This window comes from Vidua macroura, chromosome 8 (assembly GCF_024509145.1).
Source record: "Vidua macroura isolate BioBank_ID:100142 chromosome 8, ASM2450914v1, whole genome shotgun sequence".
Lineage (NCBI taxonomy): Eukaryota > Metazoa > Chordata > Aves > Passeriformes > Viduidae > Vidua > Vidua macroura.
In genome coordinates, this window is record NC_071578.1 from 36,031,497 (window position 1) to 36,057,331 (window position 25,835).

The 25,835-nt window shown below is 45.0% G+C and overlaps 1 protein-coding gene across 5 annotated transcripts in view; it reads left to right on the forward strand.

The window, feature by feature from the left end:
- Nucleotides 1-20,572, forward strand: part of CTNNA3 (catenin alpha 3) — a 427,746-nt gene extending 407,174 nt beyond the window's left edge. For 4 of the 5 annotated variants that reach the window (XM_053983472.1, XM_053983468.1, XM_053983469.1 and 1 more), the window contains one exon: nt 10,980-12,061. In XM_053983472.1, the coding sequence (XP_053839447.1) occupies nt 10,980-11,267 (288 nt within the window). In that variant the 3' untranslated portion in view covers nt 11,268-12,061. Of the gene's footprint in view, nt 1-10,979; nt 12,062-20,256 lie in introns of those variants that run through there. The other variant, XM_053983470.1, reaches the window with a different exon arrangement.
- The last annotated feature ends 5,263 nt before the right edge of the window (nt 20,573-25,835 follow it).

Consider the following 25,835-nt stretch of genomic DNA (forward strand, 5'->3'; position numbering starts at 1 on the left):
TGTGCCTGTGCCCTGTGCCCTGTGCCCTGTGCCCTGTGCCTCTGCCCTGTGTCTCTGTCTGTGCCCTGTGCCCTGTGCCCTGTGCCTCTGCCCTGTGCCTGTGCCTGTGCCTCTGCCCTGTGCCTGTGCCTGTGCCTGTGCCCTGTGCCCTGTGCCTGTGCCTGTGCCCTGTGCTCTGTGCCCTGTGCCCTGTGCCCTGTGCTCTGTGCCCTGTGCCCGTGCCTGTGCCCTGTGCCCTGTGCCCTGTGCCTGTGCCCTGTGCCTGATCCCTGTGCCCTGTGCCTGTGCCCTGTGCCTGTGCCCTGTGCTCTGTGCCCTGTGCCCTGTGCCTGTGCCTGTGTCTGTGCCTGTGCCTGTGCCCTGTGCCTGTGCCCTGTGTCTGTGCCCTGTGCCTGTGCCTGTGCCCTGTGCTCTGTGCCCTGTGCCCTGTGCCTGTACCTGTTCCTGTGCCTCTGCCCTGTGTCTCTGTCTGTGCTCTGTGCTCTGTGCCCTGTGCCCTGTGCCTCTGCCCTGTGTCTCTGTCTGTGCCCTGTGCCCTGTGCCCTGTGCCTGTGCCCTGTGCCTGTGCCCTGTGCCCTGTGCCCGTGCCTGTGCCCTGTGCCCTGTGCCCTGTGCCTGTGCCCTGTGCTCTGTGCCCTGTGCCCTGTGCCTGATCCCTGTGCCTGTGCCTGTGCCCTGTGCCTGATCCCTGTGCCCTGTGCCTGTGCCTGTGCCCTGTGCCTGTGCCCTGTGCCCTGTGCCCCGTGCCTGTGCCCTGTGCCTGTGCCCTGTGCCTGTGCCTGTGCCCTGTGCCTGATCCCTGTGCCCTGTGCCTGTGCCTGTGCCTGTGCCCTGTGCCTGTGCCTGATCCCTGTGCCTGTGCCTGTGCCCTGTGCCCTGTGCCGAGCAGAAGCCTTCACCCTGCAGTGATCATTGCCCGGAGCCTGCGCTCCTGCAGGTAAATGCTCAGTGCCCTTCTAGCTCAGTAAACACCACTGGCACCCAAGATGCTTCCTTTGGGAGCCAGTGGAAATGAAGATGGTGCTTAGAGGCCTGAATGGCTTTGGGGGTGTTCTGAGAAATCAAGGTGAGACGCTGCAAGGTTGCTACTTTCTTAAATAATCTTAGAAAATGCCCCAACAATGACTGTGTTCATTTTTTTTTTTTTAATAATATGGGTGCTACATAGAAAAGAGTCAAATTGCTAGCCAGTGTCAAAAGAGACCTGTGCTTTCACCCCAGGCCTTTTAAAGACAGTGGAGACATGGTTGGTGTCAGCGGTTATGAAAAATTTCTAGAAAACTGAAAAAAGTCTCCCTGGTCTCTGTCGTGGGAAGGGGAGGTCATTAGTGCTCATCTGCCCCCTGCAATTAAAATTGTGGTTATCTGAAACTGCAGCCCAACCAACCAGTGATGGCCTTTTGTATTAATTTAACTCTCTGTGCTTTAATTGCTTCAGTCTTAGAAGAACAGTGGGATTTATGTTGATAAATTGCTCGGTCGAGAGGGAGAGAAATGCACTAGTGGTATGAAATGGCTGGTTATTGAATTGCTTTTCTTAAAAGCTGGAGCACGTTCCAGTTTTGAAAGTGCACATGGGGGCTTTAGAGCTGGATCACATTCCTAGGTTAGCTGGCCTTGAAAGAAGTGGCAAACCCAAGTTCTGTGTGAGACAGCAGAGGGGTTCTTCTCCCCCTTCTCACCTTCTCCCTCCCCAGAAAATAATATTAGAACTCCTTTAGAAAATATGGGAATTGCAACTGGAGGTGGAATAGGATTATACTTTATATTCTCCTCTAGTCCTGATCTTGTCTGAATGAGAATCAGAAAAGGAGACAGCAAGCCCTTGCAGATAGTAAAGGTTTTATTGTGCATTAAGTAAAAAACTTGAGTCTCCAAATACCTGAAACTGAATCCATCCTCTGGTTAGTGAAGATCTGCTACAGGAAAAGAAATCTACCAGAAAGAGCATTAGGAAATAATGATACTCACAGGTTTCTCCATTGTTTGCCCCACCCCTGCAACCACATAGGTACGAGCAGGAATGACCTCCCTGGTCCTGGGGCATCCTCCCCTCCTCTGGCTGGCATTGGCTCCTCACTGGGACAGGCATCTGGCAGCACAAAAGCTGAGGGGGGGAGCTCCTCTCCTGTGAGAAATGACACATTTCCACGCTCAGATGGGTCAGTGCCATCTTCCACAGTGACAAATCCACTGTGAGTACCAGCTGGTGGAATCCACACATAAAAGCACTGTTTTGAGATGGCTCTTACATTCACCCCACAGCTCCTTTCTCCAATCATTAGAACTGTGCACAAGGATCTTGGGTTTGAATCACCTTCAAGGAAAGTTCCTTCTCACAAGAGTAGCAGCTCATTAAAAAAATAATCCAAACCAGTCTCTCTTGAAGCCTAAGGACCAACTGAGAGGAAGAGAGGGATGAAAAGCAGAGGATGTAGTGTCACGTATTTGCAGATCTGCAAAGGAAAGATCTGCCTTCTTGAAACAGAGCAGCCACAGTCGCTGTCTTACCAGTTCTGGATGATGCTGTGGTGGAGCAAGGAGCCCGGAACGAAAGGAGCCCTAAACTGGTGTTCAGGTGAACCGTGGGGCAGCGGGTGGCAGTGCCATGGTGCAAGGGCAGCTCTGTCAGCAGAAAACTCTGTTCTCACCTACATGATGATCTGCACTGGAGGAGGTGCTGCTGGCAGCCAGCATGGAATGACAACAGAGAGCACTATGCATATGAAACACTGTTGAAATCCATAAACACATCTCAGTCCTCTTCAGCTGTTTTTGATCTGTGTGCTCTGTGCCCGTGTCTGCCCTGCAGCAGTGCTCATTCCCCCTCCCCCAGGGGGGTTTTCTTGCCTACAGTTCATACCTGGCTGAAGCACCAGTGGAGGTTAATTAGGCCACTTTCCCTGAGGCAGCTGGGATGCTTTGTGGAGCTGCCAGCTGGCAGCTCTTCCCACTGCCGTCCTTGTTTAGTGGCTTTTGGACTTCAGGCTACACAGCGTGTAGTCTGCCTTTCTCACTGTCCATTCCCAAGCTCCGGTACTTTCTTTCTAGTCAGCCCCTCATTATGGAGGTTAAAGGGGGTCCTGTACAGAAAAAGGGAGGAAGAGATGTGGCTCATCACCTTCTCAGTCTCCATTCATTGCAGTTTTGTTATTCTCATTCCTTAAAAATTCCTTGCTCACTATTTAGTCTTTAATAGGCCCATCCAATATTGTGAGTACTTGCATTGCCAGGTTCTAAGCTGCACAACTCCAAATGGTGAGGATTTACTAAGTGTCTTCATTAGGAGTGATGAAATAGGAAATGGGCATTTCTTTATATTAATTAAACTGGTGCCTCTTCAGGCACAAAATAATGGGGTAACATTTGCAATATGCAGATTGACAGTAATTGCATTCATTTATGCAGATGAGCTGATACTTCACTTACAAGCACTGCACAGCAATAGGCTTGCACCTCACCGTGCCAGTTTGCTCTTTTTCCAAAAATGGCTTTAACTAGAGAGAATTATATCACAGGGCAGAAGATGAACATATCTTACATATTAATATTGTTCTTCATTACTTTTGTCAGGCAATTCTGTTTTCTGGTATTTACAGTCATTATCTTATGTTTCATTTTATATTGTACTTGGCAAGAGAGACAGAGCTTTTTTGCCTTAAAAAGCAAGGGTCTGGAAGAGCAAACTCTCAAGAGTCCCAGTATCCCAGATTTTGCTAGCTGGCACAGCAGCTTCCCCATCCCACGTTGGCTAGCATTACCTGTGCACTAAGGGCTGTTTCCCTTTGCTGTTCCTGCAAATGTCTCATTTATCTTCAGCTCTTCCCCCTGGTATCTCAAGGGCCAGACTTTAACTTAAACACTGGCATCAGGCTGCTTTTGTGCCAAATGGAGGTGCTTTAATGTGTCTTAACTTCATGCTCCAAGGCTGGACTGAAATATCTTTTTCCCTTCCTGAGTTCCTGGGCCTGTTAAATCACAAGGTTCACTGCAATAAATGCGTTCCAGCTTTGAGGGCTGAACCACAGGTGAAAACACAAGAGGCAAAGCCAGAAGTTAGAAGAATTCAAGGGAAGGTCTCTGCCCCCAGGCCTTTGGCTGACACAGTCCCAATCCCTGGATATCCATACCCCAGGAAAAGGCTGTCCTGGCCAACGTGCACCGCTGTGGCAGCTGGCAAACGGCCCCATGTCTTCGTCACTGGAAGGGATTCAGTGCTGCTGGAGAGGAGCTGCCCCTTTGGCGGTACAGGAGATGGGAGCAGGGCATTTCAGCTCCTTCTAGGGTCTGGCTGTGCTTCCCCCCTGGAAGAGAAGTGAGATGGGCAGAAGAGCCTTTCTGTGGCCCTGACAGGACTGGATGGAAGGAACAAAGGGCTAAAAGCAGCAAGCTGGGAATCACAATGGAACAGGGGCTGTCCTGACAGCCCACTTGAGTCCCCACAGGACCCGCTTCGTTCCTCTGCCTTTGGTGCCGCTCTCCCGCTCTCACTGCGGTGTCACTTTGGTGGAACAGCATCCCTTTTTTCCTTGCTTCACATCCACAGTGGCTGCTCTGACACAGCCGTGCCCCTGAGCACCAGGGCACAGCTCCTGCTCCGTGCTCAGCCACTTCGCTTCTCCTGGCTGGTGTTTCTCCTTGGCGCTTGTTGAGAACTCTTAGCTCAGCCTGTTTGAGTGGATGGGGGAGGTTACTTGTAGGGCTTCACCCCGTGCATGAAATTACTTATTTCAGTATTTGACTCTGAAAATACTGAGCTGCTCAATTTCTAAAAGCTGACATTAACCCCCAAGAGCTGACACAAGTTTTCTTCTGCTGAGAGTTGACAGAAATATTTCACTCTGGGTTTTTTTTTTTTTTTTTCCTTAGTAACACTATACCTTTCTAGCTTTTGCATAATGAAAGCTGGCAGGTGCATGGATATAGAAATCCTGGCCTTTGGAAGCAAAGCAAGGGATAGATTTTCCTGTCAATCACTTACAGAGAGCTCAGTTACCACTGCATTCTAAACTGCACCTATTGAGAAAAACTAATTTAAAAGAGTAGGGAATATTTCTGGTAATGTACACTAAAGGACAGCTAACTTTTCCTAGTAATAATTACTCTGGCAATTAGCAAAATCAGGATGTGTCTTACAGTTCTTAGCCTTAGTGTATGTAAAATATTTTTGCAACAAACACTCAATTTCTTCCTCAACAGTAAGGAAATTTTTTATATTAAGCCACTGTTCTTTTTCTCAAGGGCCTGTTTTTAAAAAAAATATATTTTTAAAATCCTCCCTGGAAGTGAAAGCAGCAGTACTGGGGAGGGACTGAGCTATCTGCCTGGCTACGCATCTGCTCCATTATGGTGTTGCACAGGAACAATTTCGCACCCTTAATGTGAGTTGTTTATCATTTAACTTGGACACAGGCCTGGCCTAATTATAGAACTCGGTTTCAGTTCTTTGAATCCTGCTTAGCCTGAAGCAGACTCTGGTAATGGTTAGTTTTCAGTCCATTAGATACAATTTCCCCACCTGAAAAATGGGTAAGACATGAAACAGACCCCAGACACCCCTGAGGTGTTCAATGCAATCACTGGATGGACACAAACACAGATAACCCACAGAACAGCCACGTTTCTAGGAAAACTCAGTTCCTTGAAAAGAAACGCGAGCACTGAAGCTGTTTTCCTGAGGCCACGTCCATGGGGACGAAACCTCTCCAGTATCCCAGAGTGAGAGCATGCCAAAGCAGAGGTGAGTGAAACACTGAGGGAACAGTTCCCAGAGAAAAGAATCCCAATGGCAAGGCTCCATTTGGCTCATTTCCCATCTAAGCTGTACTGGGGTTGAATCTGTGACAGGTTCTGTGTGTCATCTGTCAGCTGCATGAGCACACATGGCAGGTAACCAAGGGCTTCCAGTTCCAACTTTGCTGTGCTTTTCTTGGACACCCATCTTCTTGTTCCACTGTTAGACCAAGATCCATTTCCACTAAAAAGAAATTAACGCTACTCTGAGTTGGAAAAAAAGGGAGGCTCAGAAAAGCAAGTGAGTGGTGTTAAAATTCTGGCCAAGGCTCAGTAAAAACTCCAATGCCTTCAGCAATGGAGATTTCACTCTTTTTGGATTGTTCTGCTACTTTCAATCTTAAGGGATTAAATTACTATTTTATACAGCAACCTCAGTGAATGAACCACAAAATAATTCAAAACAGCAATTATCTACACCTAGTAAAAAAGCAGGATTAAAATCAAAAGCACAATATAGTAAGGACTCCTTACCTGAAATGCAGCAGTACTCAGACACTCAGTGCTCTCCACAAAAATGTAGAATTCACATTGCTTTCAGATGTAGCTGTCAGAGAAATAAAAATTTAGTCTTAGTCTCTCAGTATAGTGTACCAAAGGAAATCTGCTTCTAGGAATTTACATAATGAACCTTGTGTTTCAATTAAAATCAATTTTTAATAACTGACCTTATTTCCAAAAGAATTTTAAGTTCAGACTTCAAACACTGATAAAAAAGTCTGTATTTGGTGTTCAGTTCTCAGCTTCCACCTGTGTGGAAAACCTAAATCTGGGTGAACTGTAAATACGACTTGGGATACTGTAAACAGCCAACTAATACATCTGTGCTCAAGCAGCAAAACCGAGCCGTTCCCTGCAGAGCTCCGGGAACACTCCCAGCACAGGAGTGCAGGTGTCCCAGCTGGGGCTGCAGGCACTCCAGGTTACACTCCTTGCAAGTGCTGTTCTGCAGGCCCACACAGCTTTGTTCCCAAAAGCACAAAGTGTCTGTCCCTGCCTTAGGGCGGAGGGACAGCACCTGCACATCACTCCAGCCTGGGAGCAGGAGGGAGCCTGGCCTCTCTGCATGCCCTGCAGTAAGCAGGCTTTGTATTTCACTGCTGCACGAGTTACAGCTGACATGGGACAATGGAAGCATTTCTTACTGCACTGAACAGAAAATACCTTGACAGCAAAAGGGTTTCTTCAGTTTCTAAGTCGTGATTCTCTTTGCTATTCTGAATATTAAAAATAACTGCCCATATCAGTTATTATATTGTTCAGCATTTTATAGCAATGGATTGCCACTGCTGCCAAGACATGAAATTACCAAAATGAGAAAAATACAATGCATGTAGGTAAACTGAAAAAAAAGTTTCAAAATTCATTTCTTGTCTAACCTTTTCCTTCAGCTTTGTTATTCAGAGGAGGGTTTGCTTTCTTGCTCTCAGGACTTACTACGGAGGAGGAATAAAAGTGCTGGAGAAAGGAGAGTGGATTTCAGCATGAGTGCTGCCAGCCTGATTTGGGGTGGGGTTTTTTTTCCTTAAAAAATACTGTCATCTGCTCTGTATCATGTGTGTTTCACCCCAGTGTGAAATTACAGTGGTCAGAATAATTCTGAATTCTTTTTGCAACGGCAGCCAAGAACTGTTGCTCACAGGTGAGGAAAGAAATGGCAAGGGATGTTTTTCCTAAACCCTTGAATGAATTATTGTCTTAACTTACACAGTCAGACCTGTAAAATCTGAAGGCTGGGATGCCTGGATCTTTCAGCATCTCCATGGAAAATGCTGAAAGAGTAAAAGTGAAGTTAGGCAAAAATAAAACAGGTTTTAGTTTGGGGTTGGTTGGTTGGTTTGTTTTGCCAGTGAATCTTTATGTGCTGCTTGCTGTGCATTGAAGAGTTTGCAGCTACATCTCTCTAAGTGAAATGGACTTAAACGCTCAATGAATATTTTATCAGGCTTTCATTTATGCCAAGTTTCATTTCTTCAGTTTTCCTGGATATGAGACCTTGAAGAGCCTACTGAATATCTGAGATAAAAGCATTCAAGTGAAGACAGTTCTTGAGTACATCAGTTTTATAGAACAGATTTCCACCAAACTGTACAGTGTTACTGGCATTGAGGGAGAAAAACAACTGTTCTCTAAAGCCAAAAAAAGAGGAAATTAAATATATGGCCTGACTGTTAGCATCTGTAGTACACATCTAAGAACATCTAAAAGCTTCTCCAAAATTCTGAATGCAGCAAATACCCCGCCCCCACCACAACCTTCCTCTTTAGAAGGCAAATGTGAGATGCATTAGAAAGGTGAAGGGAGAGGTAGACACAAGGACACATCCAATGCTGTGGGCAGACAGCCTAAAGAGCAGCATTAACTGAGTGTCCCTGCACCTCACTCCTGTTCTGACTCAGCCCAGCCCCAGGTAATGCAGCAAAAGCCCAGGTCAAACACCCTTGGTGGGCTCTAGGTCACTGCCTTGCAGCAGGGGACACACAGAGCTGTTTCTCACAGCTTGGGGCCAGGTACCTGCATGGCTCTTTGTGGCTCAGGGCATCTTCTGTAGAGCTTCAATGCTATGGCAGAGGTTCGTTCCTCTGGCGTGGCAGGGGCAATTCTGTCACTTGGAACAGCTCTGCTGGGCTTGGAGTCAGGCTTTGGCTCTTGAGCATTTAAAATGCTGGAGCTGACAGGTGTACCCTCCCAGAGCCTGTGTCAGACTACGAGGCTGACTGCCTGCATACTGGTTTTCAGTTACAGCCTCATCAAAACTAGGCACCCCTGAAGTTTTTTTGGTGTTTATAGTAGTTACCTATGATTATAGTTTAGAAAACAATAAAAACACAGTTTTCCTGATCCCAGTGGTGGGGTGAAGGAGCCCAGCTGATTTGTGGAAGAAGCCACAGGGGCAAAAGGAGGAAGGTAACTGTTCACTTTCCACAGCTGAGGAAAGACCAGCTAAGTTCTAGTGCTCACCTCAGCATTCTCCATGTTCCACACTACACACACTGAAGTCACAATAAAGAACAGCTGAAGTTTTGTAGCATCCTGCCTGGATGCTACCAGTTCCTTCAAGAAGCTTCTTCCCTGCCATGCAAACAAGAATTTACTTGCTGCCCAATCTGCCACCCCTCCTCACATACCTCTATCACCCAGCAACTTCAAAATGGTGGAGCAGATACACACACTGCAGTCACTGGGAGACTTCAGGGAAAAAGCTTCCTCTGAAGCCCATTACTATCTGCCACAGAACCAAAACCATATTTTTCTTTGTCCCAGCAGCCTCATAGCAGTGCTACTATGCCAGTGCTGGAAAAGGGAGTGTTAGGGTAGGGAAAAAAAAAAAAAAAGTTATTCAAAGCCGTCAAGAAGCTGTCAGGATTATGGTGGTGTCAGCTGTTCTAGACAGCAACAGATAATTGAAATTTCATGTGTGTGCATGCAGAGGTGAGCCTGTGTATAACCACTCCTCAGGTTAGCATGAAAGAAAGAAGTTCCTATGAAGCTGTCTGTCCTCCTGCTCCAGTCAACACTGTGTGACAGCATCCAGCAGTGAGGTGTGGCTAGGGCCTCCCTCCAGCTGCCCCTCAGGGCAGCCTTCCTGGGGAAAGGAGTGCAGGGCAGAGGTGTTGGGAGTGTGGGACAGGAACTCAGAGCAAAACCTTCCCCACAGCCTGCAGCTTTGGGAAATGGTTTGTTTCATGTGTGTTAGATGCATAAAGAAGTGTTTGAAATGTGGGTGTCAGCACGTGCATTGAAGTTCACATCAAAGTGTGTGACAGCTGCTGAGGGGCTGGGCAGCCCAGCTCCGTGATTCAGGTCACACATCCCAGTGCCCAGACACAGCCACCTACCCCTCTGATGGCAGCAGTGCCCTGCAGACACCACGTGCCTGCTAGGGACTGGCAGCCCTTTCTAGAAAGTTCACATGCTGCAGCACAGAATGAACTTTAGAGGCCATCTGGTAGATTTTACACCTTTTCTTGAATTGAGATAATTTCAGGTTTTTTTTCATTTCCAGAGAGCAGCAGTGTGTGTTGTATTAACTGGAAGATTTTTCTGCCAGTTCAGAGGCATTTCCAAATTGCAACTAAATCCAGCCTCTTGGCTGAATTTTTTATTTCTGCCTTATTTGTATTTATGTTAGACAGTCAGAAGGAAGACAGACAATAATAACACACCTCTCTCACCTGATCAATTTATTTGATCTGGCAAAGGGAGAAGTCCTCAAACCTCTCCTAATAACCCCATTTGTAAATCTGTACCTTGTCCAAGGCTCTGGGTTGGGCTGGATGGCAGAGGACAGGATCACTCTGCCACTAAACCCACCGACAGCCCTTCAGAGAACTGGCTTCAGTGCTTTCACTCAAATGTTTCAGCAAAGGAGATGTTCAGAAGGTGAAGTGTGAAGGCTCTCCCGTTTTGAAAAGTAATCCTACTATTTCTCCATCCCAGCCCTAGAGAGCTTCCTCACTGTTGCTGTTTCCTGTCCCTGAGCAGTGACAGAAGACACCCCTGCCGTGGCACTGGTATGGCAGTGCTGGATGCTGGGGAAGGTGATGGGCCTTCTCTGTTCTGCATTCTGCCCTTGGGTGGCACTCCCCAAGCAGCTGGAGAGGCCACACGCTCACTGGGATTTCTGTGGGTTGTCCCACTTCTAATATCCCATACAAATCCTGGCTGCTGAGAACAGGTTCAGCAGCTCTGACAGAGCCAGAGCCAGACACTTCAGAGTATCCCAGCACTGCTCCTGAGCACCTGTGGGAGCCTGGAATGGGACAGGAGCAGCTGGAGGAGGCCTTACCTAGTGCTGAAACAAAGGAAGCAGGGGGTCACATTTTGACAGCTCTTCTTCAAGTTGGTTTCATTACCCATCAGTAGTAATTGCAAGAGGACCCTGCAGACAAGCATTATGAATTCCTGTTAAAGAAAAAAAACCAATTAGCATTATCTTTATATATGTATATCTATATATATTAATATCTTTATATATTTATATATTCCACCAGCACGAATTCCCATACATCACAATAAATCTGAGCAGCAGAGCATGAGCACAGTGGTCAAACACACGAAAGGAAAATGTGGGAATTATGGTTTAGTCTCTGGTAGTCTTTCTTTTTAATTGGTGTTTATTCCTGTGCCTACTGTGGTTAAAAGCACACTGACTTCTAGGCTGGTGTTTCTGTTTCCTGTTACAGCTGGACAGCGTCACTTCACTAATTCAGGCCGCCAAAAACCTAATGAATTCTGTGGTGCAGACAGTGAAGATGTCCTATATTGCATCCACAAAGATTATCAAGATTCAGAGTCCTACTGGCCCACGACATCCAGTTGTGATGTGGAGAATGAAGGCTCCAGAGAAGAAGCCCCTGATTAAAAGAGAGAAGCCAGAAGAAATCTATGCTGCTGTGAGAAAAGGTTCTGCAAAGAAGAGAATCCATCCTGTGCAAGTCATGAGTGAATTCAGAGGCAGAGAAATAGTCTGATATTTTGCCACTATGTTTTCCTATCTTGAATTTCCCATGATTTTTCATCTTTTCCCCCACTTACTTAATAATTATATATGTCAACGTTTTGCTCTAAATCTGTAAGATAACACTTGCTTAAATTATTTGAAAATGCTGTTGGATTAGTTAGAAGCACCCAGCTGAAAATAATACCGATTCTCCTGCCGTGACAAGCTCTGGTGTCTCTGCCTAATTTCTGTCTAATTTCTAGGCAGCTGGGCCCATGCTGCAGTGGGGAGGGAACAATGTGCCAAGTGTCCAAGCCAGCCTGCAGTCACCAGGCCTTCGGAGCTCCCTCAGCAGGGCTGGGAGAGGCCCCACTGCAGTGCCTCTGTTTTGTGACACACGGGATTTCTAACTGGTGCTGTTGGGCATTGTCACCCTGTGACCAGGTCAGCTGGGCTGCCCAGCTGAGCCCGGAGTCTGAGCCCTAAACCTGGGTCCAGACTGCAGCATCCAAAGACTTGTCCTTGGCCAAGACCATGCCTTGCAGATGTAAGCTTGAAAATGTTAGATGAAACTCCCAAAGTGTTGGAACAACGTGGATGTAATGATGTAGTAAAGAAAGCACTGACTGCAAGCCAGCAGGGGTGACAGCTCTTTAGATGGCCTTCAGAAATATGAACAGGAATCTCTTCTGCTCCCTGCTCTCTTCTGTGAGCCCCAATAAATCTGCTGGCTGTTGTATTTAGCAGTTCAGATAAATCAGACATTAACTAGAAAAAACTTTCCTGCACAAAAGAAGAACTTTGAAATAAATCATTATTCTGAGACCAGTGTGTGAAATACACATATCTTGCATCTTAGGAATGGGGAGACTTTCCCAAAGCAACTGTAGGGAATTAAGTTACTTCTGACAGACTTCCTAAATGCAGGACTGTGCCGGTGAGTGCTGAATGGCTGCACTCAAAGTGTGTAACTAAGGTAAATCCTGCTGGTCCAGACCTCTGCAATATACTTAAGAAAAACTAGTTTTTTCTAAATACTTTTGAATCTGAAATCCACTTGGACTAATTTTTTTTTAAGAAGGATCTAACTTGTCTTTTTGCCATGTCAAGAATTCTTCCCAGACTACATTTGTTACTCAAGACATCTTTGCTTGGCCATTCCGTAGATCCTTCGGCGTGGCCTTCTACATTTGCTAAGGTGAAAGGGCTCCCTCAAAAGCCAGAGCTACCTGTGTGTCACTGACTGCCATTATGGGATGGCTCCACATTCTGGGCCACTGCTCCAGGGTCATTTATTACCACAGCAGTGCCTGACCTAGCCCAGTGTGGGCAGCAAGAATAACCCTAAACTGTGCCTTTCCTCTTGGGGCTGCTATCTTTGTAAGCTCAGGATGCTGGGGCAGAGTAATTTCTAGGCTGTTGGTTATAAAACCCCATGAAACTATAGTGCTCATGAATTAAAAATTCTACAGATCATTCTTCCACCTTCCCTAACCTTGCAATCAGTTAAATGGAACAGAAGGAGAAGTTTGGAAGAAAATCACCTTTTTCCAAGTCCAGTTCCCTCCAGCATGTTTGCAGCAAGATGTCAGTAATGTCTCCTGGCTCTGCTGCTCCTCCCAGGGCTCCAGAGGCAGCAGGGGAGCTAACACAGCCTTGTGAGCTGCTTTGGGGGTGTGGCTGTCCTGAAACCCTCCTGTCTCCAAGTTACACCTTTGATCCTTGATGTCAAACATTTGTAACTAATGCCTTGGTACCACATTATTAATAAAAAAAGCATGTACACCTCTGAGAAGCTGTCATCAGTGTGGTGGGATTTTTTTCAGTGTGTCTGAAGTCCAAGGTCTGCCAGGTGTGCTCACAGAAGCACCAGCTCCTGTTCCTTCCAGCACACTGTGTGTGCTCCATTAGCTGCTCTGCAGGAGAGGTTTTCCAGCACCAGTATCACTAAAGCACATTTTACTGCTTCACTTCATGCTCCTTCCTGCACTGCCAGTCTTTGTTCCTTCCCTGGCCATGCTCAGAAGCCAGTCTGATCTCAACACAGCAATTTATTACACAAAACCCACCCTCTAAATGAACAAGGAAATTGAAACCCACTGCAGGTTGTTGAGAAGAGCCAAAAGAGAAATAATCAAATCTAGACTAAATTTATCTTGGGTTAAATTCAATCCCAAGTGAAAAAGTTTATTCCTGACTAAGGAGGCAGAGGGTCAGAAGTCCTGGAGTTGTAAAAAGCCCAGCTCCTTGCCCTTCAGGCAGTCTGGGAAGCAGGGAACCACCACTTCCCTGCCACAAGGGAGAATTCTGAAGGAGGATGAACCTCTCAGTAAGTGTTATTCCAAGCAGCTCCTCATTCTTCCTGCAATCTCCTCATTCCCTGCCAGCCCAGCTTGCAGAGCATAACTTGTCCCCCAGTTTCTGCCTGCCCCTCACACTGTGCCCTCAGCTGCTCTCAGCCTGGCAGAGCTGCAGCTTCCTCACCTCAGCAGCTCACGTTATTTCATTAGCCTGCCTTGGCCTCTCCCCATTACCACATCATGGAGCAAAGTGTGATGGATGACTGAAGGCAATTTTATATTAAAAAATTTCACTAGAGCACTAGAGAGTGCCATTGCTGAAGCCCATTTGTTTGAGAGTTTGCATCATTTCCATGAATCCCAAAGCTGTTGAATTTTTATTTTTTTTAATAAACAGCCAATGTGCTTTTTCTCCCAACATAGCCTGGTACCACCAGGGAAGCTCTATAGCTGCATCTCTACTAAAGAACACAACTAAGCAGCCTGACATCAGGCAGGCATGGTGTTTTTAAAAGTCCTGCAGTGATTTTTGAAAGGCTTGTGTCCTTTATTCTCTGTGAGTCTACAACTGAAGCATTTGAGAAAAGGGTGTTGATATAGAAAGTTCTTTTGTGAGCCTTTAAAAGTTTTCTTTTTGATTAAAAAAAAAAAAAAAGTCTCCATCAGCAGTAGATAATAAAATTCTGTGTAAAACCTATTTTTGTTTCCAGATATTCCTGACCCCTTGTGTATTGCTCCTAGTTGAACTCTGGGGACTTGCCAGCATGTTGGGCTCAGGAAATGAGACAAATAAACACCTATTGCCTCAGCTGTGGCTGCAGCGTGGGGTTGGTGCCTATTCTGCCTCACAGCTCTGCATCCCAACAGCCTGGAAAAGCAGCACTCGCCTCCCCCCCTCTGCCACCCGAGGCCCCGGGGACCCTCCCCAGCCCTCTGCTGGGCTCCCACCTCCTTTCCTCCCCCACAGAATCCTCTGCATCCCACGGGCTGTGCCTGGGCCGCTGCGGGAGCTCTGCCAGGTTACAACAGGTGATGAACCCCTAATGCCCCTGGGGGGCTGGGAAGAGCAACAAAAGCACACATCTGATATTGTCCAGTAGAGGCAACTTAGCATATGAGTAATTAAATAATAATTAAAGATCAAGCAGATCACTCTCTCTCTCCCCAAGGTGATCAGTGGGCTTGGTTTTTGCACAACTACTTCTTAAAGGGAAGAAAATGCACCAGCAGTGTTAATTAAAAAGCCGTGGATTTTGTGTTGTGCACTGGAAGTGGTGTTGCTGCACTGAAAAATACCACCTTTCAAATAATAAACCACAACTCACTGGAAACTTTCTTGGCATAAAGAAAAAATACATCCAAAGCAGAAATGGCAAACAAACCATGAAAATACTTTAAAGCCCCTGATGTCTCTCATCAACAGGAGGAATGTGCTGCTATGGTCCAAGGAACTGGAAGCTGAGGAACTAATTTGTGGCTCCAGCCTAAAAGCAATAGTTAAGATGAAAGTTTGCACTGCAAGAGGTGGATCTAACAGTTTTATGTTTTAAGGAGCTTTTTACAGGATAGGAAATACTCACTTTCTACTTCCTGATGGTGAAAATGACTGTGTTAAAGCAGGCTGGAGACCACAGAGATGTCCTGTGCAGGATGATGTTTCCTCTCAACCCTCAAATCTTTTATCAGCCTGGTCACTTTAGAGCCATTGGCTTTTCTGCTGCAGTTTTCAGTTTCCTTCATAGCAGGCAGCACATGACTCGGCCAGCTGCCAATACCCCAGAGCTCAGGATCTGGGGGTCAGGCACTGCTCTCTCCAGGGGCTGCAGGGTTAAAGGAGCTGGTGCTCCCTGCTCCAGCAAGCCTCCGTTGCCTTGGCTGCTTAGTTCCCAGAGCTCCCTCACTGGATGGAAACAGGACAGGATATTGCTCCCACACTTTGTACTGTTCTCAACCAGCCAGCATGGCTGAGAGAACGGGAGAAACTTTACTGGTGGCTTTTTAGCTTCTCTGGTGGAGGAAGAGTCGTTTAAAGCAATGATTTCTCCAGGAAAGCAGAATCTCCCTGGAGTAAAGGCTTTCCAAAGAGGACAAACCAGCAAAAGGCTCTTTTCTGCCTTCCACCCCCTCTACAAACCCAGTCTAGTCCTCTCAGACATCACTGAGGATTGGGGCATGGCAGCTTGTTGGGGGTGTGGTCCTTACAACCTCAAATGAAAATAAGTAAACAACCAGTGCAACTTGCTGTCAGGAAGGTTTGCATTGGTTTCTCTAAGAGAACATCTGGGTGCATATTGCACAATTTATATTTAGCTCATCTGCACTTAGGAGCAAGTTGAGGACAGAAAAGAGAGGACTAGAGCTCTGCTACTTTACGTCCTGGGTACAAATTCAGAGGGGAAATGTAGGTTAGATGTGGGGAAGGAATTCTTCTTAATGTGGCCACCTTAATGCTTGGGGGAATCTTTGCCCTTGGCTGACATAAAAATAACCCTCTCTTATTTATCTATCGATATAATGATATAATTTACCTATTATGTATTTTATATCTCTTACAACATGCATTAGTAGTGACTATTATAACACATTCATAAAATACAAATAACATAAACCAATGTGATTATTTTTAATATAATTTAATATACAGATATATTTGTAGTTAAATATATTTATATAATTACATAGTATTTAGTTACTGATAAACTGAAGTTGTTAGCATTCATGGCAAGTACACAGAAGTACACGGATGTTTCACTTTATAAAGGTGCAGCATCTCAGACACTCAGCCTCAATTTTCTGCTTTTGAATTACTCTGACAGGGAAAAGTATCTTATGGCAAAAGTACAGCAACTGCATCTAGTCAGTCAGAAAGCAAACTGGAACTTAAGCCCCCAGCAGTTAAAAATAAGCAGAGAATAATTATGTCTACAAAACTTGGAAGAGCTTGAATAGGATATTCATACCTATTATACTATAAAAAGAAAGGGAAATGAGACAACTTTTTGGCTCAGGATGAGCTCCATTATCACTGAAATCATTTCTGCCTAGCTACAAGCATTACACAAGCCAATATAATTTCTAGACAAGTAGTTGTTATGTTAACAAGAATGACTAAGATGCTTCACTTCCCCCAGCATCCTGTCCTTCACCTACTCTTCCTTATTTCCCCCTCGGAAGAACCTCTTGTTCTCGGGGCTCTGGAATGAATACAGCACATACAAATGTACTAACATTTCAGTGACTGTATCCATCCTGGAGATTCCATCTGAAGCAGTTACTGTGAATTAAACTCATAATCTTGGCTAAAAATAGAGTATAGACAACCCTGTCACTGCAATGAAATTCAAGACTCAAACCTGCCAAACTATTCTGTGTTTACTCCTCTTGTCCCAGGCCTTCTCTATTCGATTTTGCTTTTTTAGCTTGTATGTAAGACACTGCCTGTACTAGATATTCCCAGACATAGATCTCATGATAAAATGGGTTCAGTCTGTGATCAAAACAGAAGTTTGGTTTGTTTGAAATCCAGTCACAAGCCAAACTCTGTTATAATTCTCTGGAGCTGGGTATCTAATGGAGGTAAAACTTAAAGGTGCCAGTCTCCTCCGCCCCTGTTCCAGTACCTCTAACAATTCCAGCTGCTGTGCCACCTGGCACAGCTCCACCTTCCCCCTGCCCAGCTCACAGCAGTCTCCTTGGGCCTTCCCAGCTGTGCCCACTCCCTCTTTGGCACCTTCACCCGGAGTGTGGAGCCTGTGGGCTGGCAGAACACTGTGTGAGGGTGCCAGTGGCCATCCCGGCTCTCCTCTGTGCTGCTGCTGGGAATGCTGCTGCAGGAGAGAATGTGTGCCCCTTTCTGAGCGCGGGGGAAAGGAGGAGAAACGGAAAAGTGACATTTACAAAACAAGGAAAACTGCTGGTTTGTAATTCCATTATTAAGGCAGCATTTCCCAAGGGGACAGAAGTGCTGCTTTCCTCCAGAAGTGCCTCTGGGGGTGTTTCTTTGTATGGAGTTCCTCCTACGCGTGCCGTGCCCACCTCGGACTCGGCACTTTGAGGCCACCAGTTCGTTGTCAGCATGCAGTAAGGATTGTGAAAGCCTTCCTTCCTAAGGAAGCTCACTTTTCATTTTCAACAGACTACTCTTTAAGGGACTCAGGGGACATTTTGCTTGTCACTGAGGAAAAAGGAAAAAGGCAGTGCTAGGACTGACACACCCCCAAGCACTGGATAACAAACACTTTCATGGGCCAACGTGCTGGAAGCAGATGAGCTGGAACAGCTCTCAGATCACTTTGCAATGCTTTTAATATTTCTGTTATTTATACGTGTCCGGCGTTTACTTGAATTCCATCCTTGCTTCTTGAGTGAAAGGTTTTCCTTTGTCCTGTGAAATCAATTATGATCCCAACCTGCTCATGCCCTCCTGCTTGTCTAACCTAAGGGACACACAGAGAGATAAACTCCCCATATTTCTTCAGCATACCTCTTTTTCCCTTCTAGACAGATTTTCCCTTGTAGTTAGCTCTCCTTAAATGAAGGAAAGATCCACTGACCAGCTTCAGCCTAATTGTCATCATTCCCACACTGCCTCCCCAGCAGTAAGGCTCCAACCTTTTTTACTCAAGTGCCAAGGTGTTTTGGCAAGCTGTGTTAATTGCCCACTGTAATGCCTAAAGATTCTGATACCCTAAAGGGAGGATAAAAGAAGGATTAGTAGCAAAACGCTAAAGAATTAAAGCAGCACATACAGAAGCACATACAGAAGCACTCAAAACCTTAGACTGCAAACAGGACAGGCTCCACCCATGAAGTCAACAACCTTTACTGCAGTGGCCAAAGTTCTCCCCACAGTCTGTGCTTTGGCAACAGCAATAGTATTCCCTTGTTTAGAATAAGGTTGTATTTTCAAAATTCCCATCCTTAAACTTGCGTGCCCGGAGAACAGATGGCAAACCATGTGTCATAAAAGAAAACAAGACTTTTAGAAAGAGATTAGAAAACAAGATTTCTCCTTTAAAACCAGGAATCATTCACTGGACTCCTGAAGCCACTGCACTGCAATCTCTTTTTACAGCGGCCTCGAGGAAACCAGCTCTCTCCTGTGAGCTAGAGTAACAAAGGGGACAATCAGAAGTATTTTAAAGACCTCAGCCACCTCTCTGTGGCTTTCTACTTCTGTACTGCTGTCTCTGAATTTTGGAAACACTGCTTTCAATACTCTGAAGTTTAGCTCTCCCCACAAGCACAGCAACCATTAGATTTGTACTTGTATTTTAGTTCAGAATCTCTGAGGGAGCCATCTTATTTCTCTCTTAGCCAGGTAGGTAAGGATGTAACAGATAAGCAACGCAGCAGGAAAGTTCCAAGGAGCAGCGCCTGCTGCTCTGCATCCAAACGGCTCCAGGATGCCGGCAGCCCTGCCGGGATGTCCGTGCAAGGGAGGGCCGAGGGGCCAGGCTGGGCATGCAGAGGGAGCCCCATCCACGCAGCTCCCAGCCCTGCCCCAGCAGCAGGAGGCACCCGGGGCTCTGTTCCAGCCTTCAGAGCAGCACGCACACCCGGCTCATCCGCTGGTGTAGTGTGCTTTTACATCTCTGTAACAGTTCTGTAGTGGTTTGCCCCTTCACCCCCCATTTTCTCCCAGTGCTTCCACCCCGAGCTTTCCCACCTTTCTCTCAATTTTGATCTCCCTGAAAATGCTCAGTCACTCCCCTGTCCCCTCCCTGGCACCCTGTCCATCACTCTGCTCCCCATCCCGCTCTCCCAGAATCTTCCACCTTGGGCGTCGAGTGAGTGAACGAGGGCCAGGGGTGCCTCCCTTGAACTTCCCCCATTGGTTTGTGTCTGTCTGTCTGTCCCTCCGCCTTCCTCTCCCCCAGATCCCCCCGTTGGGTGGTGGGCGTCCTTTCCCCCTCGTTACCGCCCCGGTATTCGAGCTGTTGCGAAAGCCTCGAAGGCACTTTAGGCTGTGGGACACAATGGCGCTTGGAGCTCCTCGGAGCTCGGATTAAACACCTGGGACTTTTTCCCCAGCCTTGAGTCGGATCCCTCATTGCTCCTCGGACGCCGCCTCTCCTCCACACAGGGCAGACAGCGCAGCGCTCTGCCTTAGCCGCTCCCCGACTCTCCTGGAGACACCGGGGAGTGTCCCCGCAGCTGAGCGTGCCTCGGCCGGGCAGGCGAAGCCAGGGGGCTTCGGGGAGGGCAGGGCGGCGATCCGCTGCCACCTGCACCCAGAGAGCCCTTGCATGTGCACGGGCCAGCCGCGGGCACTGCACTGCAGGAGGCAGGATGACAAACCCGGCAAGGACCGGTACTGAATACATTTGTACCTCTGTGAACTCCTGCTAACGCGCAGACTGCTGTGTTTTGGGATGATGAATTAGATCAGTGTGAATTCATGAGAAGTACAGACCAGAGTTACTTATTTGGATAAATCTTTTGTACACGAGACTGTATCTGGACTGATAAAAAGGAGCTTCTGTAATTTTGTTACATCTGATTGAAAAAAACCCAGCAACATTTTAAGACTTAGATAAATTAATTATCCAATCCAGTTGAACTTTCTTCTTTCAATGATTTCCTATATTGAGAGAGTGGATTTTTATAATAGAATTGGATGTAATGAAGTTTGTAAAATGAGAAATTGAAATGATTTTAAAACATTGATTTTTCCTCTACAGATGGATTTTCTCTTGACATTCCTTTTGCTTTTTCCAGTGTCTTTGCAGGATCACTAAATACCACATTCAGAAGGCACCTGGCATCTCCAAAGCAAAAGAAATTAATTTTTGTCCTAACATTGCAGCACAGTAGCAAAACTACCACTTTAATTCACCCTGTTGTGTTTCATCCTGTTGGAGGAGGGAGACTGGACGTGAAAGGAGCAAATGAGTCTGTGTCCATGTGTTCTGGCCACATCCAGTTAACTTCACATTATTTAGACTGTACAGAGAATAACCCCATATATGGTACATTTTATTATTAAAATATGGTATGACTTTATGGTTTTTAATACGCACACTTTTTAACTGTGTTTTATTCTATACCAAAATTTTGTGCTAAAGCTTATTTTTTGTCCAGAGAATGAGGTACAATTTAAGACTCTTCTCTCAGCTTTTTTAATGTATGGTCTTGGGAAAGTCACTTGGCCTGAGACTTATATTTAAAGCAACACAAGTGATGTAATTAAAACATGTAATTCACTTCTGTAAAGCCATTCAAAATTGATGTAAAGGCTAAGGCAAAACTGATTTTGCCACTGCAACCAGTTTTTATTTTACTCCATACGTCAGCACCTTGAAAGGCAAGTTTCATTCTTTCTGCCTTTATATAGAAAGCTGTTTTACTCTCCAGAGTTCCTCGTGAGAGTTTGCATTCACCCAACCATTGCTGGGATGAGTTAAATGTTCCCTACTATAACTAAGTACCAGGAAATTTTATCATCCCCATGCTCATTTTTCTGACTCTTGCATAACGAAGTTTATTCAGTACCTTGTTTCACAAGCACACAACAGAAGAGGAGAAAGCCACAGAAAACTTATTTCAGCTGAAGAACAGCAACATACAAACCAAAACCCTTAGATGAAATCCCTCATAAGATGAGGCAAAGGCACAAAGAACGCCGAACGAGCTTAATGCGATGTGGCAGGGCTGCACACTGGTGATTCACTGATGGCTGGAGAACAAGGGAAATGCTCTTACAGTTCGCAGTAAGTTCTAAGCAAGACAGGAGAATAGACTGCAATAAAAAAATTAAACTTTGGCCTGTTTTGGAAAGGGGAAGAGAGAGCAGAGGGAGATGGCAGGAAGTCAAAGTACTTAGTGTTCAGAAAGACGTTAAAATTTCTTCAGTATTTAACAAGTAAATGTCATATTTACTAAAGATACCATACAATCAACACTCCAGTTAGTTGCTATTATTTCCTTTAGCTAAGTAAAACACAAAGGCCACGGGCTGTGCCCCCCCTTGAAGAGCAAACTAGGACACAATGCATTGGAGTAAATTTTACAAGTAACCCGTGTCATTCATGTGACACACACTACACCTGGCAGCCCACATTCCCGGTCCAAGGCACTATTCTGTACCTATTATTCCAACCTAAATTACAGGAGAAGCTGAATAACATTCAGCAGGAGAGAGAAATTACATTACTGGGCAGGTTGATAGTACAGCGATAGGAAGTACCCCAGGAAAAACTACTGTGCCCAAACATCACTGTGCATTGACCCAGTATTTTACCCTGTTCTAATAAATGCTCCTGATCTGCCCACAGAGATTCAGGACCTAGAGAAGCACCAACAACAGCACTAAGACAATGTTAAGCTGATCATCCAGAGCAGCATAATCTGAAAATCCATTGTCAGGGCTGTGAAGATGAAGTACTTCCACTGAGGGGGAATTCCAGTGCAAGGGGATGGGTGCTTCTGCCAGAGAGCATAAATTAACCTTCTGCCTCGGAAAGCTCCTGGCACTCCCAGAGCAATTGAAAGGCATCTTGGTATAATAAGAATCAGAACCTGCATCTCATAGAGATTCTGCTAGAAAATCGTGTTCTGCTGTCCTAGGTGCTTGGACACACTATTTTCACATTTGCTGCTCCTGGTGTGTCAGGACAATCTAGCGTGAATATGAGACACACACTGGCTTCTTCACAGTAAAGAAGAAAAAACTTAATTTTCTGCTTCAGAAAACAGAATTGCTGGTTCAGAAGGCCAGATAATACCAGTCTTCTCTGTGGAGGGAAACACTGAAACAGAATCTTGTAAAGGAAAGCTCTCATGTGCCAGCAGTCTTTAACAAGCTGAATTTGGGTGGTACATACAAGAGAAGGTAGAGAAAGTACTGAAGGCAGATTTGCAATTCTACAGAAAGACTTACTCTTTTTCAGAAATATTTATGTATTTATTTATCATGTCCTGCATTGATACAGTACTTGCAGCTGAGAACTATTCCTCAGAAGTTTATTACTGACTATAAGAAATATTTAATAAGGCAATTTTTATGGTGAAGCTATGATTAAAAAAACAGATTATAGCAATGTTTTGAATTATTATGAAACAAAAAAAAATCTTGCACTATTTTACACACTGAAAGTGCAAGACAATTAGCTCCAAACTGTCTTTATAAGCACAGAATTTTAATGAGAAATCTAATGTAAACCAATAACCTACACAAGTATAGGAGCCAACATTACAAATTCTGTTCATGCCAGTCTAAAAAAAAAAAAAAACCCAAAAATCTTTATCTCAATGTGAATGAGAAAAGATGGGTATGAAGCACACCAGACTGATTTTACCCAACTTCCAGCCAAGGCCTGCCCATGGGTACCACTGTAATTCCAGGGGCTTTCACAGCCTCAAGACTTTCCTTCAAAGACTGCTCCAGGATACAGCTCTCCTCTGCTTGATCTGCACTGACAACCACACTAGTCTCTTTTCTCAAAGCTCCCATAGTGAGTTAAATCAAACAAACCAACTGAACACCCTGACCAGAGCATGACTTTTAATTTTTATATCTATGGAGTGTGCTCTTATTTAAATTCTCTTTCTCTGTGAGCCTGTAAATATATACATTTTACTGTGGAAAGTGGAGCAGCTTCCACAGATAAGCATATTAGATGGGAGGCTCAGACAATGAAAGCAGAGGTTGCATAGATTGTAAAACAGTGATTTTTGCAAAGCTTGTAAATGGACTATACTTAGGAGATTTGCATAACAAAAAAGAAGTACTATTCTAGAACTACCTAACTACAGACAGCCTGTACCTACCTCTACTAAAGCCCATGTCCTATGCCCAATATTTTCATGTTATTTATTGAATAAAGACTGAATATGGAAATAGCAGCACAAGCAGAGTTTGGCAAAATCAAAGGTGATGTTCACATTTCAGAAGGTGACTTCAGCCAGCAAAAGAAAAGACCTTGCACTCAAGTGTCCCAACACCCAGTGGGAACATAACCCTGATCTAGCCTTGCATGCTCCCTGTGGATGAGTGTTTGAGTTGTCCTGTTGACTCCTCACTCATCAGCATCTCTTCAGAAGCATTCCAGAGAAACTAGATTTTTTTTTTTTATATATCTTCCTGATCAATTACCCTTTAAGTTTAAATTAAAGAAACTCAGCAGGTCAAATAACAATGTTTCAACCTCACCTCTTTTACTGAGATCTTATTTAAAAAAAGGAATTGGAGTTAATTTGCTTCTGGTTACACATTTCCATGACTAGAGCTCCTTGTATATACACTACTTATTTCCTTTATAAGGCAAGTCTTAGCAGAGGCATGTTCCCCCAGTATTCACAGTGGAATACTTCAGCACTACTGATGTTCTACTGTGACTTTATGTAATTGCAAATTGGAATGGCCAGCTACTCAGCTACATCAAACTGAGAAAGATTTCCGTGTTCTTTAGAAATAAAAGCAGATATTCGAGATGTTGCTGAATTTTTACTGCAGTCTGTAGTTAAGAACAAGGTTTCATAACCATAAGTGTAACTGAAATTTCTTCCAAGGCGATAAAGCAGCACAGAAATCAGAGCCTCTTACTGTATATTCAGATCAGCTAATAGGGAAAATTTCCTTTTTAAATGTTTAAACCTAAAGAAATCTAAAAGCCAAATTACTTTGGAAAGCTTGTAGTGCTTGTAGAACAGATTCATACACCTCAGAATGAATACACTAGCAATGAAGTCACAGAATGCTTGCATCAGGTTTTCCTGCAACATTTCATGGTATATTAAATAATTGGTAGCACAGAGCAAAGCAGAAATGTATTTGCAGAAAGCCAGGAATAATGCACATAATTACATGTGCATTTTAAAAGTCCAATGGATTGTGGAAGCACCGCCCACTAAACGCAGCACATTCAATGCACCTCAAATACAGGAAATAAAAATAGAAATCAAAGGCATGGGGTGAAAACCATGACTCAGAAACCCCTAAGAGCAGCCTGTATGTTTTGAGTCCTCACAAAACTTGGAGTTAGAAAAGGGAAACACTGGGAACAAAACAAACAAAAAGCCCTAACATAACCCCCCTCACTCCCCAGCAAACCACAAGGAACTCAAGAGCTGGACTGTGCATAGTAATGGAGGGAAGCTCTGCAGGGCATGGCTGGGCAGCTGCCAGGAAGGCAGGAACACACAGAGTAAGCCACAAAGCTGCAGGGAGAAGAGTGGACAGGAACTGCAGGAAAAAAGATTAGGCATCGTAAAGAAGACAGACTGACTTCTGCACCACTGATTAAAGACCTAAATAGGAGCATGAGTAACAGAGGATGAACATGAGTGACATGATTCAGGAAAAGAATTCAATTTATTCTCAAGCCATTAGGGAAACCATCACTTTCAAAGAAAGACCATAAGGAATTGAAAAGGTAAAATAAAACACTACTATCTGGGATGAGAAGGAACAATCACTCAGGTGTTAACCCTGAGCAGATTGCCCATCTAAAATTTCAGCCTGTAGGCTCCAGTACATAAAGAATACTCCTGTAGTGGAACAGCATCTCCCTAGAGTACCTGACTGCTTCCTTCTCCCGTGCCCCAAGGAATGAAACCCCTGTCAGGGCTGGAGCAGAGAGTATCAGTAAATGGCAGGTGCTGGCAGGCCTCCTTAGCTCCTGCCCTTCCTGCACTGCCCTGCTGGAAGCTCTCTCCTCTCTTCTTGCAGCTCCCAGGGAAGCTGAGGGTCCTTTTGGGCTCTCTCAGGACACAGCACTGGATCAGCAACACGGCACTGGAGCAGAACAGTTCAGCTGGAAGGCAGCATCCCAAACAACACTGACAGTAAGTGGCAGAGGTAATTTTGGAGAAATGTTCTCTGTACCATGCTGATCTTTCAGCTGGCAATAAAGATCTCACCTGTAGCCACCTTTGCTTTAAATGCTTCTATGGTTTTGCTATTTAGTGTCTAGCCTGAATTTAATAAAGCTACAGAATTTCACATTAATTTTAAACCCCCAGATGCAGACACAGTGTTAGCTGTTACTCCAGCATCCCAACAAAGGGTTGTAATTAATCATTTTGCTAGAATGAAATGCGTTGCATAATTGCTCAGAAATCAAGTTTCATTAACACTGGGCATTAACTATTGAAAATTGGCAGAAATACCATTAGAAAATGAAGCATCATTTAATTTAAATACTTCATTTGTATTTTTTCCCATCAAAATTAATGCATAGGAAATTGGCATACCAAACTTCAGAAATAGTACTTCTTGTTGGTGAGGAAGAGAGTGAAAATGAATTTTCCGCTGAATAAAACTCAAATTACGTTTATTTTGTTAATTTTAGAAGCGG